Consider the following 16,379-nt stretch of genomic DNA (forward strand, 5'->3'; position numbering starts at 1 on the left):
TTGGCAGTGGCAGGCTGCACAGGCTCCTGGGAGGGGAGATGTGGATAGTGACCTGTGCTTGCACACAGGATTCTTGAGGGCTACAGCAGCAGTGTTAGAGTTTCACACCCACCTCTGGGGTTCGAGCTGATAGCTACGGCTCGCGCCTGTCTCTGGAGCTCGTTTAGGCAGTCCTCTGCCTTCTGTGGGCAGACAGGGAAGGAATCCGCTCTCCTTGCGCACCCCGAAACAATGGTCTCTTGCCTCTTAGGCAGGTCCAGAGTTTTTCCTGGAATCCCTCCTGGCTAGCTGTGGTGCATTAGCCCCCTTAGGCTGTGTTCACGCAGCCAACCCCAGTCCTCTCCCTGGGATCCAACCTCTAAAGACCTAGCCTCAGCTCCCAGCCCCCACCCACCCCAGTGGGTGAGCAGAAAAGCCTCTCAGGCTGGTGAGTGCTGGTTGACAGTGATCCTCTGTGCGGAAATCTCTCTGCATTGCCCTCTGCACGCCTGTTGCTGAGCTCTCCTCCATGGCTCCGAAGCTCCCCCCCTGCCAACCCCCATCTCCGCCAGTGAAGGGGCTTTCTCGTGTGTAGAAACTTTTCCTCCTTCACAGCTCCCTCCCAGAGGTTCACATTCCATCCCTATTCATTTGTCTCTGTTTTTCCTTTTTTTCTTTTGCCCCACTCAGGTACGTGGGGATTTTCTTGCCTTTTGGGAAGTCTGAGGTCTTCTGCCAGCATTCAGTAGGTGTTCTGTAGATGTCCCATGTGTAGATGTATTTCTCATGTATTTGTGGGGAGGAAGGTGATCTCCACGTCTTACTCCTCCACCATCTTGAAGGTCCCCTCTTCAGTTACTCTTATCAAACCTTTAGAACAGCAGCTATCGTCACTATGATGTACTTGGATTTCCATTTGCAAACTTCCTGAGCATGTGGAATTAGGGACTTTCAATAACATATTTTCTTTCTGCTTTTTTTTTCCTTTTCAGTAATTTGCATTTATAAGCACTGGATAGTGAAAGACCTTCAAAGCGTCAAAAACAGTACAGTGCAGCAATGTAAGATAGGGCTCCATCAATACAGTATTGTTTCCAACATACCCTGTTCCACTCTTTAAAGAGTTACTCAAGAAAATAAATGTAAAAATTGTAAATCTCTTTATTCAGGAAGGCAGACCATTTTTAAAATGTTGTCACTTCAATTGTTTAATTCAGAGGACAGCAAACTTTTTCAGTAAAGGGCCACATAGTAAACACTTTAAACTTTACAGGCAACATGGTCTTACCATAACCGCTGAATTGTGCAGTTGTAACATGACAATGCCTAGACGTGTAATTTTCTGTGTTCTAATAAAACTTTATTTACAAGAACAGGTTTCTGGCCAGATTTGGCTTGTAGCATGTAGATTGTGGATCCCGATTTATTTATAAGTTTAAATACACTTCATATAGTTTCCTTGAATCTTTCAACCCTCTCATGATTCTCTGGATTTCACAGAAATTATGCATGCTAACTTAAAAATTCATGTAATATAGAGTAATGGCATTCATGAAAATCCCACTACCTGTAAGTAACTAATGTTAACAAATGACAAACATCATTTCAGACCTTTCTCAATTCATGAGTGGTTTCTTGGTAGCAAGCAACAGAAACAACTCCGATTAATTAAGGCAAAAATGAATTACTGTAAGAGAACTGAGCAGTTCAAAAAGTGGACAAGAAAGTGGCAGAGTCATACTTGTACAGAAACTACAGATAGCTTGGCCCAGACAAGCTTGTGTCTCAGGTTACTTACAGGAGGACACCCCTACTGGCAGCAGCAGCACCACCACTTAGCAGCCCTGGACAATTGCAGCTCTGCTTCTGCATTCTCAACAATTCTAGAGACAGTGAGAAGAAACCCTAACTGACCCTAAGCCATGCATTGTTTTGCCTCATCCTGCTTCTTGGTCCCAAGGTGGAAGCATCCAACTGGCAATCTTGTGGTCAAGTGCCCACGTGAGCTTTAGCTATCCTTTCATTTACCAAAATAATAATAATAATAATTAATTAAATTATATTTCTGATCATTTTCTCTCCACATCTCTATCATCTTCTCTCTGTTGTAATTTCTTGATCTTTTTTCTTATGCATTGATGATGATTATCTCGAGGCTTTCCATCATGCTATCGATTTAGATTTTAGCTGTTGCTATTCTGTTCCTTGCTTTTTTCTCACTTGTCTATTAAATCCTTCATGATTTTTTTTTCTAATTTCCAATTTGTTTCTCTGCCTCTGCAATATCCTTTTTCATCTTATAGGGAATACATATCTTTGTTTTCCCCTGGAGCTGTGTGGTTGTCTTTTTATCTTGAGATCCTTTCTTTCCTTTTGGCTATATGTACGCATATTTCGTATTTCTTCCTTCAAATTCATCTGGCTTATGCCTAGTATGGGCAGATCTGTCCAGACTTTTCATTTGTTCTGACTATGGTCTACGTCTTTTCTTTCCAGTGCTACTTAGTCTTCCTTCAATTTAAACTTTGAGAACTGGGTGTTGCTGTTAATGTACTTGTCCGTAGCCTTGGAGTAAAGGTGGGAGGAATGGGAGTGAAGTAGAGGATATGGATGGATGCATTGAACAGGATTCTAGGACATCTAGTTTCTCTGTCTCTTCCGAGATCCCATTAACTATCTTTTGAAGCAGCACCCCCTCCATTTATGCACATGCATCTCCCACTCCTGGGGACCTCAGCTTCTTCCCCCAACTCAGAACAAGCTTAGCAGAGTGGCCAACCCTGACTCCTCTTCCTGTCTGTACAAACTCTACTCAGGTTCACTTCATTTCAAATTAGAGAAGATTCCTTGGTTTATATTTCTTTCTCCAGGAACAAAATTAGGAACTTTTTGTGAGATTTCAAAGTCAGTGCCATTTATTTGTTCCTTTCCCTTTATATGTGCTCCAAGATTTTCAGCTGGTCTTGTTAATGTTATTATTTTTGTTCTAATTTTTCCATGTTGTTAGGTATTTTGGAAAGGCAATTCTGTTATACTAATCGATCTATTCTTCTCCAAAAACATGAACTTTTTGTTTGTTAGTTTGGGGTTTTTTGTTTTGGTTTTTGGTTAAGTTTTGGGTTTTTTGTTTGTTTGTTTTTGTTTTTTCTTTCAAATGTTTATTTTATATTGGAGTATGGTTGATTTACAATGTTGTGTTAGTTTCAGGTGTACAGCAAAGTGATTCAGTTATACATACACATATATCTATTCTTTTTCAGCTTCTTTTCCCATATAGGTTATTATGGAGTATTGAGTAGAGTTCCCTGTGCTGTACAGTAGGTCCTTTTTGATTATCTATCTTATATATAGTAGTATGTATATGTTAATCCCAGCCTCCTAATTTATCCCTCCCCCCATCTTTCCCCTTTGGTAACTATAAGTTCAAAAATATAAACCTTGAAAGTTCACAATTTATTCCTAAATCTCTTTCCAGCAAGGTGATTCATATCCATAGCTTAGAACCTGTAACACACAGACTCTAAGATGGCATCTGATTATCTCCTCTTCCTGGTACTTACACCTTTGTATAATCCCTTCCCCTTGCATGTGGTCAATACCTGTGACTTGTATTCAACCAATAGACTATGGCAAAAGGGGATGGGCTGTTAGTTCTGACAGTGATACCTAAGATTGTAAACCACCTTGCCAGGAGACTCTCTCCCTTGTGGGCTTTGATGAGGCAAGCAGCCATGTTGGGGAGGCCCATGTGGGAAGGAATGAGGGCAGCCTCCAGGCAATAGCCAGCAAGAAAACGAGGCCCTCAGTTCCAACAGCCTGCAAGGAACTGAATGCTGCAACAACTACCTGAGCTGGAGGAGATCCTTCTCCAGTAGAACCTTGAGATAGGGCTATAGTCCAAGGCAACACCTTGATTGCAGCCCTTTTGAGACCCTGAGCAAGAGGACCCAGCTAAGATCTGCCCAGACTCCTGACCCACAGAGACTATGAGATAAGAAATGCATGTTGTTTTGAGCTGCTCACTTTGTGCTAAGATGATGACACAGCAATAGATAACTAGCTCAGGAACACGTGACTCTATGACTGCAGTGAATAAAGCTGATGGAATCACCAGCAAAACATGGCATAATTCTCACCCAAATACTGTGCTCCGAAAATCCATGTTCTCCTTTAATGGAGGCTCTTTCTCAAGCATGTATCTAAGCATTGAAACTAAGATTATAAACATTTCATTAAGAATTGGTGACTGACTCTGTTCTGTGATTGATGCTTGTTAAGTTCTCCATCTGATACCAGTGGTACTCAAGGCTCAGCATGGTCAGTATGTTTAGTAAGGCTCTACTACAACATCTTCTGTTCATTGATTAGTCAAGCTCATGTCTGTCCAATGTTTAGTTTGGAACCTAGAGATCACTTTCTGTGGGAGCACATTTTCCCAAATGGCTCTTGGCTAATTGAGATAATGGCAATTGTTTGTTCATTTTGACAGTTTGTCCAAATGGGGGAAAAAAAGTTAAAGGAGAAAAAGAATCTGACTTTTCAGAGCACAACATAGTTGATAAAAATGGACCATACTTCCCTAATTTACCACACAATCAATCTCTGAATTCACTGTTTATATATAATTATTCTCTGATGTTAATAAAATAAGAGCATTTAGGAAATCTGACTGTGGTACATAGAGCAAACTTGATGAAAAGAGACCATGCCCCAAAGGGCTTTAAAAAATGGTATTTAGGGCTTCCCTGGTGGTGCAGTAGTTGAGAGTCCGCCTGCCAATGCAGGGGACGTGGGTTCATGCCCCAGTCCGGGAAGATCCCACATGCCGCGGAGCAGCTGGGCCTGTGAGCCATGGCTGCTAAGCCTGTGCGTCCAGAGCCTGTGCTCCGCAACGGGAGAGGCCACAGCAGTGAGAGGCCCACGTACGGCAAAAAAAAAAAAAAAAAAAAAAATGGTATTTAAAATATTTAGAAGGGTAGTCATGCAACTTTGGTATACCCTTGCCCATACGTTTAAAAAAATCAAAACAAAACAGAAAGATCCTTAATATCTATAGAACTGTTATTGCTCTTGTATGAGCACAGACTCAGGGCAAATGTTTCTGAAGCACCTTTTGGTGAATTGATGAAATACTCTATGTATTTATTCCCTGAACTACAATTGTCCTAACAGTAGAATGACAAATTTAGAAAGGAATCAAAGAAGTACGGCTTTTACTAGATGACAACTAATTAAACATCACATTAGAGTAATTACAATAATGGTAAAAGTATGATGCATTAATAGAACACTGTCCTTCTCAGAGGCCTAAGTGCTTCACAGGCTTTTTTTTTTTTTTTTTTTTTTTTCTCTTTCAAAATGTTCTGTGGAGAAGACAGCTATGTAGGTAGAGATCTATAAAGGTTTTCTACATTGGCAAAAACTTAAAAGACAGGAATAGGTCCTTTTACCTACATAGTAACTTAAACAAATACTTTCAGATTTCTACCAAAGTTAGATCTATTAGAATAATGAAGTCTGGAGGATGCATTTGCATCATGGGTAGAATGATTTGAAATAACATCCTTAGAAAGAAGAAATAAAAGTGAATTAAATATTAATATGTGTTATCTAGATGACCTAGAATTCTTAGCTCCCATTAAAGGGCATTTTGGCCACATGGCCCTAATCTGTGATCTGCCGTTCAATGTCTTTTGATTTCAGGATTGGCAGAATTCTGTAATGATGAGGTGAGGCTGAACAATACAGGAGACCCCAATACAGGAAAAAATATAGCATTTTCTTTTTCCAGCCAGAAGTGGGAAAATTAGTCAACACGTTTTCTACCATAAGGTGTAATTGGATTCAGAAAAAGGCTAACTTAAACAGGACCAGGTCTGACATGTAAAACCTCACATGATAACAAGACTCAGTTTGGTTTGTTCGCTGTCATTCCTTATTATGATCTTTGTCATGAGAATGGATTCATGTTGTGCCATTTTCTGTTCTTGTTACAATCTTTGTCACATGAATAAGATATCAGGATGTTAATGCCTGGCATACAGTCTTCTGTGTGTGATGATAGTTACAAGACTACGCTGACCTTTGCAGTATTATGTATTCTGATTGGTTGTTCATTTCACCTCTTTCCCACAAGTTAATAAGGCTGTAAAAAGGAAAGAACTGAAATGGCCAGCCAGTCAAGTTATAGAATATTGAAAAGGTCAGAGCAGTACAGCACAGAGGAAAAAAAATTATGGAATATATGGTACATTAAGATTCTTGTGACAATGATTATAACAAGAATGGGAAAGGATACCCATTTATGTTATTTCAATCTAGAGAACCCCACAGGATGATATTCCCGGAATAGCCATCACTTACGCATCTGTGAGTCATACATGTGAAAATATCTGTTTATACTGGTTTTGGCTTAAAAACTAATTATATAGAAAATATCCTACTATTCAGAAAATAAGAACATTAAAAGTAAGATTTTAGCCTTAGAAGTGGACATTCATGTTATTAACATTTTAGTAGGTCTTTGTATTTGAAGCTGAAGGAAAACTTCCTTACATGTGAAATCTGTTGGGCATATGAGATTTATTTTGATTGTTTCTTCATTTAACACTGTTTTTCTTCAAAATAAAATAGAAAAGTAGGACTGAAAGAATTAACCTTTTTGGAAGTCCTTTAGAATGTGGAATATTCTGAAATAGCATTGAGGATTTTATTTTAAAATTTTGTGTGATCTATATGAAATATGTTTCTCCCTTGTGATTGCATGATACTGGCCAGCGTACAAAGAATCCTTCCTTTCCACTGAATCCTCAGTGGAGAGAGAAAGAAAGGGAGAGAGACACTTAATTCAGAAATTCTTAAGTTATTGTTCTCAGGTGTTCAATAATGTTTATTCATTTTTTACATACTTCATGGTTTCATTTATTATAAAGTCTAGAATGAGCAAGAAATATTATTATGATCAAAATCAGAAATATGTAGGTGCATATATGTCCATAATTATTATATATTCCCGGTGGAATAGCCTGTTATCATTTTTAAACGTCTCTCTTTACCCCTAATAACGGTTTTTGTCTAACAGTCTATTTTATCTGATATTAGTATAACCAATTCTCTTAGGGTTGCTGTTTACGTGATATAGCTTTTCCTTTTCTTTTTTTATTCATTTTTAAAATTATTTTTATGCATGTTTTAAGTTTTCTTATAGAACAACTGTACTAGATTTTGTAGTCTGTTAAGACAATCTGGTTTAAAAGTTAGGTTTGCACTTTCTAAAGATGCACTGTTTCACTAATAGAGTAAACATTTTACAGCCCAAAGCTAGAATCTAAATGTATCATTAATAAGAATGCCAAATGCAACCTCATTATTTTTGCAAGCAAAGAAAATGAATTTTGATCATTACTTTAAGACCACCTTGAACATGGATCAAATAACCCTAAAATCAGTAGTTCTGCATACTTCAGAAGAATCTCCATGGAATTCCTGATACCCTCTGATGTTACCCTTCAGTAGTTCTGGAGTGGAACTCAGGCATGTGAATGTTTATGAAATACCCCCCAGGCGATTTTGACGTGGGTGAGCCCTGGAACACAGGTACAGACAGTCCCACTGTGTAAAGAGTTTAGTGCAATCCCCACTTAAAGCCCGATGGCACAGACCACAGCCAAAGAAGGTGGACGAGGGGGACTCCAAACTCACAGTGCCTGGAGGCGGGAAGATGGGGGGCTGTGGTTCCAGAACACAGAATCTTAACCGGGCCTGCACCATCCACTGATAGTCACCAACAGGGTCAGCGCTGAGGCCGACCACACAGGAGTGGGCACCTGTGATAGGAAGTGCTTATCGCTTGAGCATTTTCTAGCTTGATTCTTGAGGCTGAACCAACAGGGCTGCCTTTTCCAGCCCACTGAAAACAAAGTTTATGCAAAGAAAAGTGGTAAAGCCCAACCCTCTCAAAAGGGAGGATCAGAGGGCCTGCATTTTTAAGATTTCCCCCCCAATATTTAGGAGACCAAATTGGTAAAGTTTAAAGGAAGAAAGAGAAGGCAGGGAGAATGAAGTGGAGAAGAGCTGAAACCTCTGGATCCTGTTTTGGTTTTGAATCTGGAGATTTTTGAGCTTCAGCAAGGGTTGAAATCCTGTCATTTGCTCCAGGTCTGTGAATTGAGTTGTATGTTAGTGGGGCTGAGAGAACATTTGACTCACTCAGCTGCATGCTTCCTGGAGATGTACACGTTCTTTTTTCAGCTGAACGAAATGGTTATGTAATTGCATACTTCTCATAATTATTGAGTAATTATATACTTCTTATAATTACTGAGTAATCATTGTTCTATAACTAGGACTTAATGTTACAACTAATTGTATAATTACCATGTATTAATGTTATCTGGGAAACTTAGAATAAAGTGGTACTTAATATATTTCCCCCTGCCATGCCATTTTCAAAGCTGGCAATAGTGTTCGTTTTACAGCCTGAAATTTGCTTCAAAGACAAACAAAATACAAGGGAAAAAAACCTCACCAATGTTATCATTATAGATGTTAACTCATTGAGCTTACGACTGCACCAGGCTTAAAATGTGTAAAACTGCATTCTCCTGGCTTATTTTTATAATTTTCATTGTTGTTCTGCAGTTTACCATCTTTTGTAAGATGTGTACAGTTATACTACTTTAGAAGCAATAGAGCATCTGCCTGGGTCTCCTGGGATACACTGACCTTTTTGAAATTTTACAGCTGGGCATGTGACAATAGCAGCAATTATTTCAGCTATAACTGAAAATGTTTTTAAGGAGCTAGGCATTATGGGAACTTGAGAAGATCTACAGATGTGGATAATGAAATTTGTCTTAGACCATGGTTAGAAGGGATTCATATTCATCTTAACCACGTTTCTTGAGTGTAAGAACTATGTCTTACTTGTTTGGTGCATACCGTTATCAGCACCTAGCAAAGTCTACTCCCTGACCTGTTGTAAAGAATCTATGAAAGCTAGTGTAGCATAATTTGGAAATGTCTTTTCAATGCATTAGGAAATTACCAACAGCTACTTTGTAGGCTTCATAACTTCTTCACTCATATATTTTGTTGTCTATTCAAATTTGGGGAATGTAAAATCATTCTTAAGCTGTGAATATGTCTTTATCTTGTTTTACTAAACATGAATAGAAATTATTAGTCCCATGTTTTAGCCCATAAGTACCATTTATTTTCTTTGGAACAAACCAGTCCTTTGCCAATTTCAAGTTCAGAGTAGTAAATTCTTGCCCTAACTAGGGATTTCTTCTGTTCATGAAAAACACTTAACCTACCTGTGTATTTTGCAGCAATAAAATTCTCAGCTAAGTTCTCCAACCCAAAGTTATTATAAGTATCTTTTAAAAAATTTGATATATTTTTAAAGTAACCTTACCCATGCTCATGACTACATAGGAGCTCCTGTTTTCATCATTTGATCTTTATTAATTTTAGAGTTTGAAATACAACCTGATGGAACAATTGCCTAGTGGTAGTGAATGAGATTAGTGTTGTTTTATTAATTGAAGAACCTTAGAATTTTGATTAATAATATATTGTTGGGGGCTTCCCTGGTGGTGCAGTGGTTGAGAGTCTGCCTGCCGATGCAGGGGACACGGGTTCGTGCCCCGGTCCAGGAAGATCCCACATGCCGTGGAGCGGCTGGGCCCGTGAGCCATGGCCGCTGAGCCTGCGCGTCTGGAGCCTGTGCTCCGCAACGGGAGAGGCCACAACAGTGAGAGGCCCGCGTATCGCAAAAAATAAAAAAATAAATAAAATAATAATAATATATTGTTGGATGGAGGTGGGGGAGGAATATAGTAGGTAGGTAGTTGAGAAAGTAAAATACAGAGTGAATAATTCTTAATCACTTGCTAGTTCTAAATATTTGTCTGGAATGTATCTGCTGTATGGATTACAAGAAACAGTAATATTCTTAGCTGCTGTTGATGAACATCTGCTGTAAAGAAATCCCACTTAACCTTGGTAATAACATGGCAATTGAAGGAGTACTCTCATTCCTAGTTCACAGAAGAAAAACCTGAGGTTCAGAAATATTAAGTAACTTACAAAGAGCGCACTACTGAAGAGTAAGGACAGGTTCAAATGCAGAAACTCTTTGATCACCAAATTTATGTACTTTCCTTTGCACTATACTCTACTAAACTATGTAAAAATACACTATTTTTGTAAGTACTGTAACTTAAATTTTGTCTACTGTACAATGCAAGATCACTTTTCATATGTGACCACATTTTACCTTTTAAAACATTTAAACAATAAAGATTATATCAGTATCCAGGGATCTTGAAAATATGCTTTCCCCTTGAAGTCCAGCATCATGTGTGTTTTTTGTTTGCTTATATTTTGTATAATCTATGTGGGAAAAATGAAAGGTACATAGTAAAAAGTGTTTTGGCAAAGGAAGAACGCTACTTGAAGTAAATATTGCTATTCTTAATTATTTTTTCTGTGTTTTAAGAGTAAGTATAACTAAATTTTACCAAATTAAGCAATATTTTGAAAAATTTGCCTCATGGAAACTTTTCAGGAAAGCATCTATCATAGAAAGTGAAATAAATGTTACAGTACAGTTTTCGGTTGTAGCCCTATTTTTATTTTAAGCCTAATTTCTAACTCTCCTTAACCTTGAATGTATCCCAGTTGCCTAGAAGAGGGAGATAAAATATTGTTATCAGAGAGCAGTATTTTCCTATATCTTAGACATGCTAAGATTTGAGAATGGGTTTACTGAAGTTTTGGAAGGATGGTAGTGGTAGGATGTGGTGATGCCACGTTTATGGTGATTCTTATATACAGCTAGGCAGCCTCTGCATTTACCCATAGAGCTAAAAAAATAGATCTTCTAATCAAAGTGGACACATATTAGTTCCCATCCCTAGTGGCTTTCAAGATATTTTGACCAAATCTGATTTAAAGAGGCATTAGATAGAAAGCAGTCAGCTCACCTTTCAAGCGAAATGAGCAGAAAATACACCAATTGATAATAAATAAAACATATGACACATGCATTTGCATGTACTGTTTATATCCAGAACCATTCCATTTGGGGGAGAAGAGTGTGACTTCCTTCCAGTCCGCACATCAAAGAAAATTCAAGGATTTTAAAAAAATCTCAAACAGTTGTAAATAATCCATTAAGTGATCAATTTATATATCTGCCCAGTAGTTTTACTTATAGGCATGATACTTGTGATTAGGTTTCATACTATCTTAGACTATCAGTCCAGTTATTTCAATCCCTGTGCTAAATAGATTAGAGAACATAATATTAACTGAGGTAACACCTTGTTCACAAAATAATAAAAGTATGCATGTTGATAATAGCACATGTAATGTCTCTCGGGGCGTTGATATATAGTTCTGTTTAGTACTGTATATGTAGAAACCCAAGAAAATATTCAAATAATAGCAGGAAAGAATCCTTAAGTATGCACCAATTTAAATATTTTTCTTTTTTTAATCAGCAGACGACAACTACACTCTTCTGAATGGCACACAAGTCATGTACAGTGGTGAAGAGACCAGCCTTTCAGTGCTCATCGATGGCTTGGTTCCTTTTACTAACTATACAGTACAAATGAATGTTTCAAATAGCCAAGGCAGCTTGATAAGTGATCCCGTAATGATTTCAATGCCGCCAGGGGGTAAGTCTATGAACAACGTTGGTATCTAAATGTATATAAATGCCCTAGAACTAAGTCTCCACTGAACACCTTGTTTATTGTTAGAATTAATTTTTGTAGAACTTAGAGTCTCAGTTGTATTTCTGGTTGTTTTTGTTCTTGTTTATTCTATTGAGACCCTTTTATTGATGTTGTTTCATTGAGACCACTTTCATCTCACACTGAGTCTACATGTATGTGTATGTACACACACATGTATCTCTTGCTTTATGCATGTTAAGAAGACTGGGAAATGCTTTTTTGTCTGAGACTTCATTTAGATTCAAAACTTATGTTTTCCATTTGTGGTTTAATTTTCTCATACAAGTGGTTCTCATTCCTGGTTTTTTGTAGAACTAGTTTAGAAGTATATCTAAACCTCTCATTTGATAGGAAAAAAAAAAGCAGAGTGAGGGTAATAGAATAGGAAAACTATTCACACCACTGGAAAAACATCTTTAAATTCCATGTCCTAATGATTAGAGTTCAATAGCATCATTTTCACATGTGAAATGTGACACAATCTGGCTATTTTTAACTATTTCTATGAAAAAAGATTGACTTATTCAGAATTATTGTGATCTGCAATCAACTCCACCCTTGTTCTAACTGTTTATGGGAACTAATTATTAAGAAAAATCTCCCTTAGATTGATATGTACAGCCCTTGAACAGAAAGCATGCCTCAAACTAATAAGAACATGATTCTCGATTTGGTGTTTAGAAAGGTATGTTTTTTGAAAATACCAAAGGAAAAGGACCCTAGGACACCCAGTGTCGGCTTGTAGCCCAGCTTCAGGAACCAGTGCGTTCTGTACTAAAGGATAATGTCCTTACTGTGTTAAGAGCATTCTGCAGGGCTGGATAAAATCCCTCTCTAGTCGTAAAGAGTATAAAAGCAACAAAGGTCTCATCACCAGAGGAAAATAAGGGTTAATCTACAATTCGTATGGAATCCCTCTTCCAAGGAAGAATTCATTACCTGCTGTGTCATAAAAACCACTCACTATTATCTACCTTTTATGACATTATAAGAATTAATGAATGGATATTTACCAAACACTTGAAACTCTAAATGGCAGAAGCCACATTGTTTAAGAAAAGAACGCTTGAAAGCGACTTTTGGGGCAGATCAACTCAGTTGCATATCGTATGAACAAATAATAAAGAAGGGAATTGAATTTAGGTGGGTGCCTGTTTAAGAACTGAGACCAAAAAATCAAAACAAAAGAAACTTTGGGTATTCCTATCTTCATTTTTCACTGTAACCCAATATACTTGAAGGGATAAAAAATTGGGATGACTCTATACCTTAATATATAATACCCCTTGTTTATATTTAGGTAGTAAAGAGTGATTAGTGCTTTAATGGAGATTTTTCTGTGGTATAGTGACATCTTAACAGAATACGTGGCATATTTGAGTTACATACTCATTTTCTGGCTAAACACTGATTTAGATAGTTTGTAATTTACAGCAATTTACATTGCATTCATAAAAGGGGTGAATTTAATTCATTGTCTGTACGTTTAGGAATGTATGGCCTAATAATTTATAATATATGTGTGTGTGTATCTACGATTCAGTTAAACACAGCAAGCTGCCATTATTAACTCAATATACACTGTGCGAATATATCTGTCAGTGGGTTAGTAGAAGGGTTAATATTATGCAAACAGGAGGAAACTGAATATTGTTTTACGGTGGTACAGTTGGACTGAAGTCAACTGCTGAGTCTTATTTTCGTCTCTACTCTGTGGTTGCTTATCCATGTCATTATCATAATGCTCCGGAAGCCAGCACTCTCTGGGCATCATGCAATCATTCACTTCATGTACTCAGAAATCCAGAATTTGGGAGATGGCCCTTCACCAAAAGAGGAAGCAAAATGTCTTCAAAGACAGACAGTGATTTCCTCAAGTTTATTACAGCCATTAAGACATACTTCTTTTCATCATTAGATTGTTGTTGATTACAATTAGGAAACTTATAGCTTTGAAATTATCTTTTTTATGACCTTGTGGCAGTTTAAAGGTGATACCTCATTGATTAAATAGGTTTTAGTTCATGCTTCCTTTTACTTAATGATCTGAAAACATATTATCCTGATTTACACATAAAATCATGCTGATAAGCATGTGGCATTCACTAGAATATGTGTGTTTAAGTAGAATTAAATTAGTACTGAGAGTTATTAAAGAAATCTTCCATGCCTTTATCCAGTGAACTGTGTTTCATACTGAAATGAATAATAAATGAACCGATGTACAGAAGCGAACCAACTTATGGGCAGAGAAAGTTCTATATGCTATTTACTTTTCCATTATATTTGGATTGTTATCATTATTGCCATTTCCTTGATTTCAGTATTAGATCTCTTTTATGGTGATGTTGAATTCCCACTATCTTTCAAGGCTGAATTATGCAAGATCTGTAATAACACCCTTAGCTATGTTTTCTTTCCAGTGTAGTTTAAAACCATAAGAATAGAAAGTCTGGGCAAGGCAGAAGTGCTAATTGTTTTTCTTTATCAAGTGTTCGCTCTCAAATGTGGCTCAGAAAAGCCTCCTTTACCCCCTTCATCTGGCCAAGTCCTACTCATGTTTTAGGCTTCAACTTGGAAGTCAATCCATCGGGAAGTCATCTTTTACCAACCAAGGCTGACATAGGGCCCTTCTGTATCCTCAAGTTCAATCACATTATATTGAAATTGCCTGTCTCATCTGACTGTCACAATCACTGGTTATAAGAACCTACACAACAGGGACTGTTTCTTATTCACATTTTTACCTTCAATGCCTAGACCAAACCTGACACATGGTAGGTGCATAATGAATAATTAGTGAGTGAATGAGTAAATAGATAAATCAGTCAAGATAGCTTAATTACCAGTTTTAAGTTGTAAGCTTATCATTGTTCAGGCCTGCTCAGACCTCATCTTCTACCTGAGCAACGTTATAGCCAGCTGTGGAAAAGGTGACCTCCTCTGTATAAAATTGTCCAGTGCAGAAATGCTGTGGCCATGCAGATGTAATTGTTAGCCCAGACTATAAGAAGGGCAGGAGTATCAGAAGTAAGAAATATTCTCAAATTGTACTAACTCATCACTCTGGTTCCTTTCCTATTGTAGTTACTTTACTTAGGTAAACATAGGATAACAGACGTTGGTTAACACTGGAATTTGGGAGACGTAAGGGGACATAGCACAAAGAATTTTACCCTGGTACATCATCTCTTAGTTATGGTTATGAAACATCTTATTTGATGCTAGCTCTCTCTGTTTTCTTCTGATGAGAAAAATGATGATTAACGTGCAGTTTTGTGTCTGCCAATTATACCTCAATAAGGCTGGGGAAAAGAAGTCCAACAATATCTAATTTCAAACCCTCATTAGTTCTATCAGGTCTTCCTTGTTTCATTAATGTTGTTTAATCAAATTAATCGTATTAAAAAAATAAAAGTCTTAACTTTGGCCAAAGAAAATGAAAATATGATTAAACAATATGATAAACACAAGTTATTCTGAAGATGGAAATTAAGGCAAGTGAGATCATGAGACCAATAGCTTAGCACATAGAAGGCCAGAGGCAAATCCCTATAGCTCACATTTTTTATTTTAAAAATTCATTTGAAATATTATTTGGTCCACTGGAGGAGTTTGGTCTTTTGTTTTGTTTTCTTCTTCAATTATGTAGCATATCCTTACCCACTTGTGTGTACTCAGGCTTTTGTATTTCTACAATTACTATATTTTTAGGTTGTTTGTAGTAGCATAATGCTCATATTTACCACTAAGATACTCTTAGAAATGAAGAATATATTTAAATCCAAGCTCTTGAATAGCATTAGACTGCAAGTTCAAAAGTTCCAGGGAAAGAATTAAAAAAATAAAACAGACTCCAAATGTTAATCCATAAATATGAAACTTTCTTATGACCTTTACCCCTTCAAGGTCTGGAGTTACTAATGGGGTTAGGATTTCAACTCTTAATGGGGGCTCAGTGCATTAGTGTTTTGTATGCATGGAATTCAGCATTCGGTTTAATAAGTGGTTGACATTGGTGATGTCCCTTAATTTGCTTAAATCTAATTGGCTCTTTTATCAGTCAAACCTGTATGGATTGGCAATTGATCAGAAAGGGTCAGCCATGACTCCGCATGTAGTTAAACGATGGAAGCACTAGTTAAAGTCACAGGTGCATGATAATAAGCCAAGGAAGCACAAATGAGCTTAGAGGAGGAAGCCAAAGAAGCTTAGAAGTTTTGCAGGATCTTCAAGTTCAGAACAAAGGCATTGTGGAGTATATAAATTTTAAATACACTGCATTTTGCCTCCAGACTTAAACCTTTTTTTTTCCAGATGAACTGAAATCTTGTCTGAAACTGTCTCTGTTACATCAAAGAACTACTCAGAAAGCTAAAAGAGACAGAAGAAGCATAAAAGGGCATAGTTTAAAATGATTAGTGACAAATTCCATACTGACGAGCTAGAAACAGGTTTTTTATGAAAGTTTTATATTTTTCCAAAAGAAATATTTTTATTCTATTTATCTTTTTCTGAACTGCTTTATTGTAACAGTGAAAGGAACTCGGAGCCTCCTTAGTTTGTGAACTTAATCCAGTTTTCTATGACAGGAAACAATTTGTCATTTATACCTTAAAATTGGTGAGAATTATTATAATCTACAAACTT

At 37.2% G+C, this 16,379-nt stretch overlaps 1 protein-coding gene across 2 annotated transcripts in view; it reads left to right on the forward strand.

Moving 5' to 3' along the window:
• Positions 1–16,379, forward strand: part of USH2A (usherin) — a gene marked incomplete at both ends in the record, with an annotated part of 756,807 nt that overhangs the window by 449,909 nt on the left and 290,519 nt on the right. The window contains one exon of one of the 2 annotated variants that reach the window (XM_079697601.1): positions 11,490–11,669. In XM_079697601.1, the coding sequence (XP_079553727.1) occupies positions 11,490–11,669 (180 nt within the window). The remainder of the gene's footprint in view (positions 1–11,489; positions 11,670–16,379) is intronic. The other variant, XM_079697602.1, reaches the window with a different exon arrangement.

Source organism: Hyperoodon ampullatus (genome assembly GCF_949752795.1).
Source record: "Hyperoodon ampullatus genome assembly, chromosome: 2".
NCBI lineage: Eukaryota > Metazoa > Chordata > Mammalia > Artiodactyla > Ziphiidae > Hyperoodon > Hyperoodon ampullatus.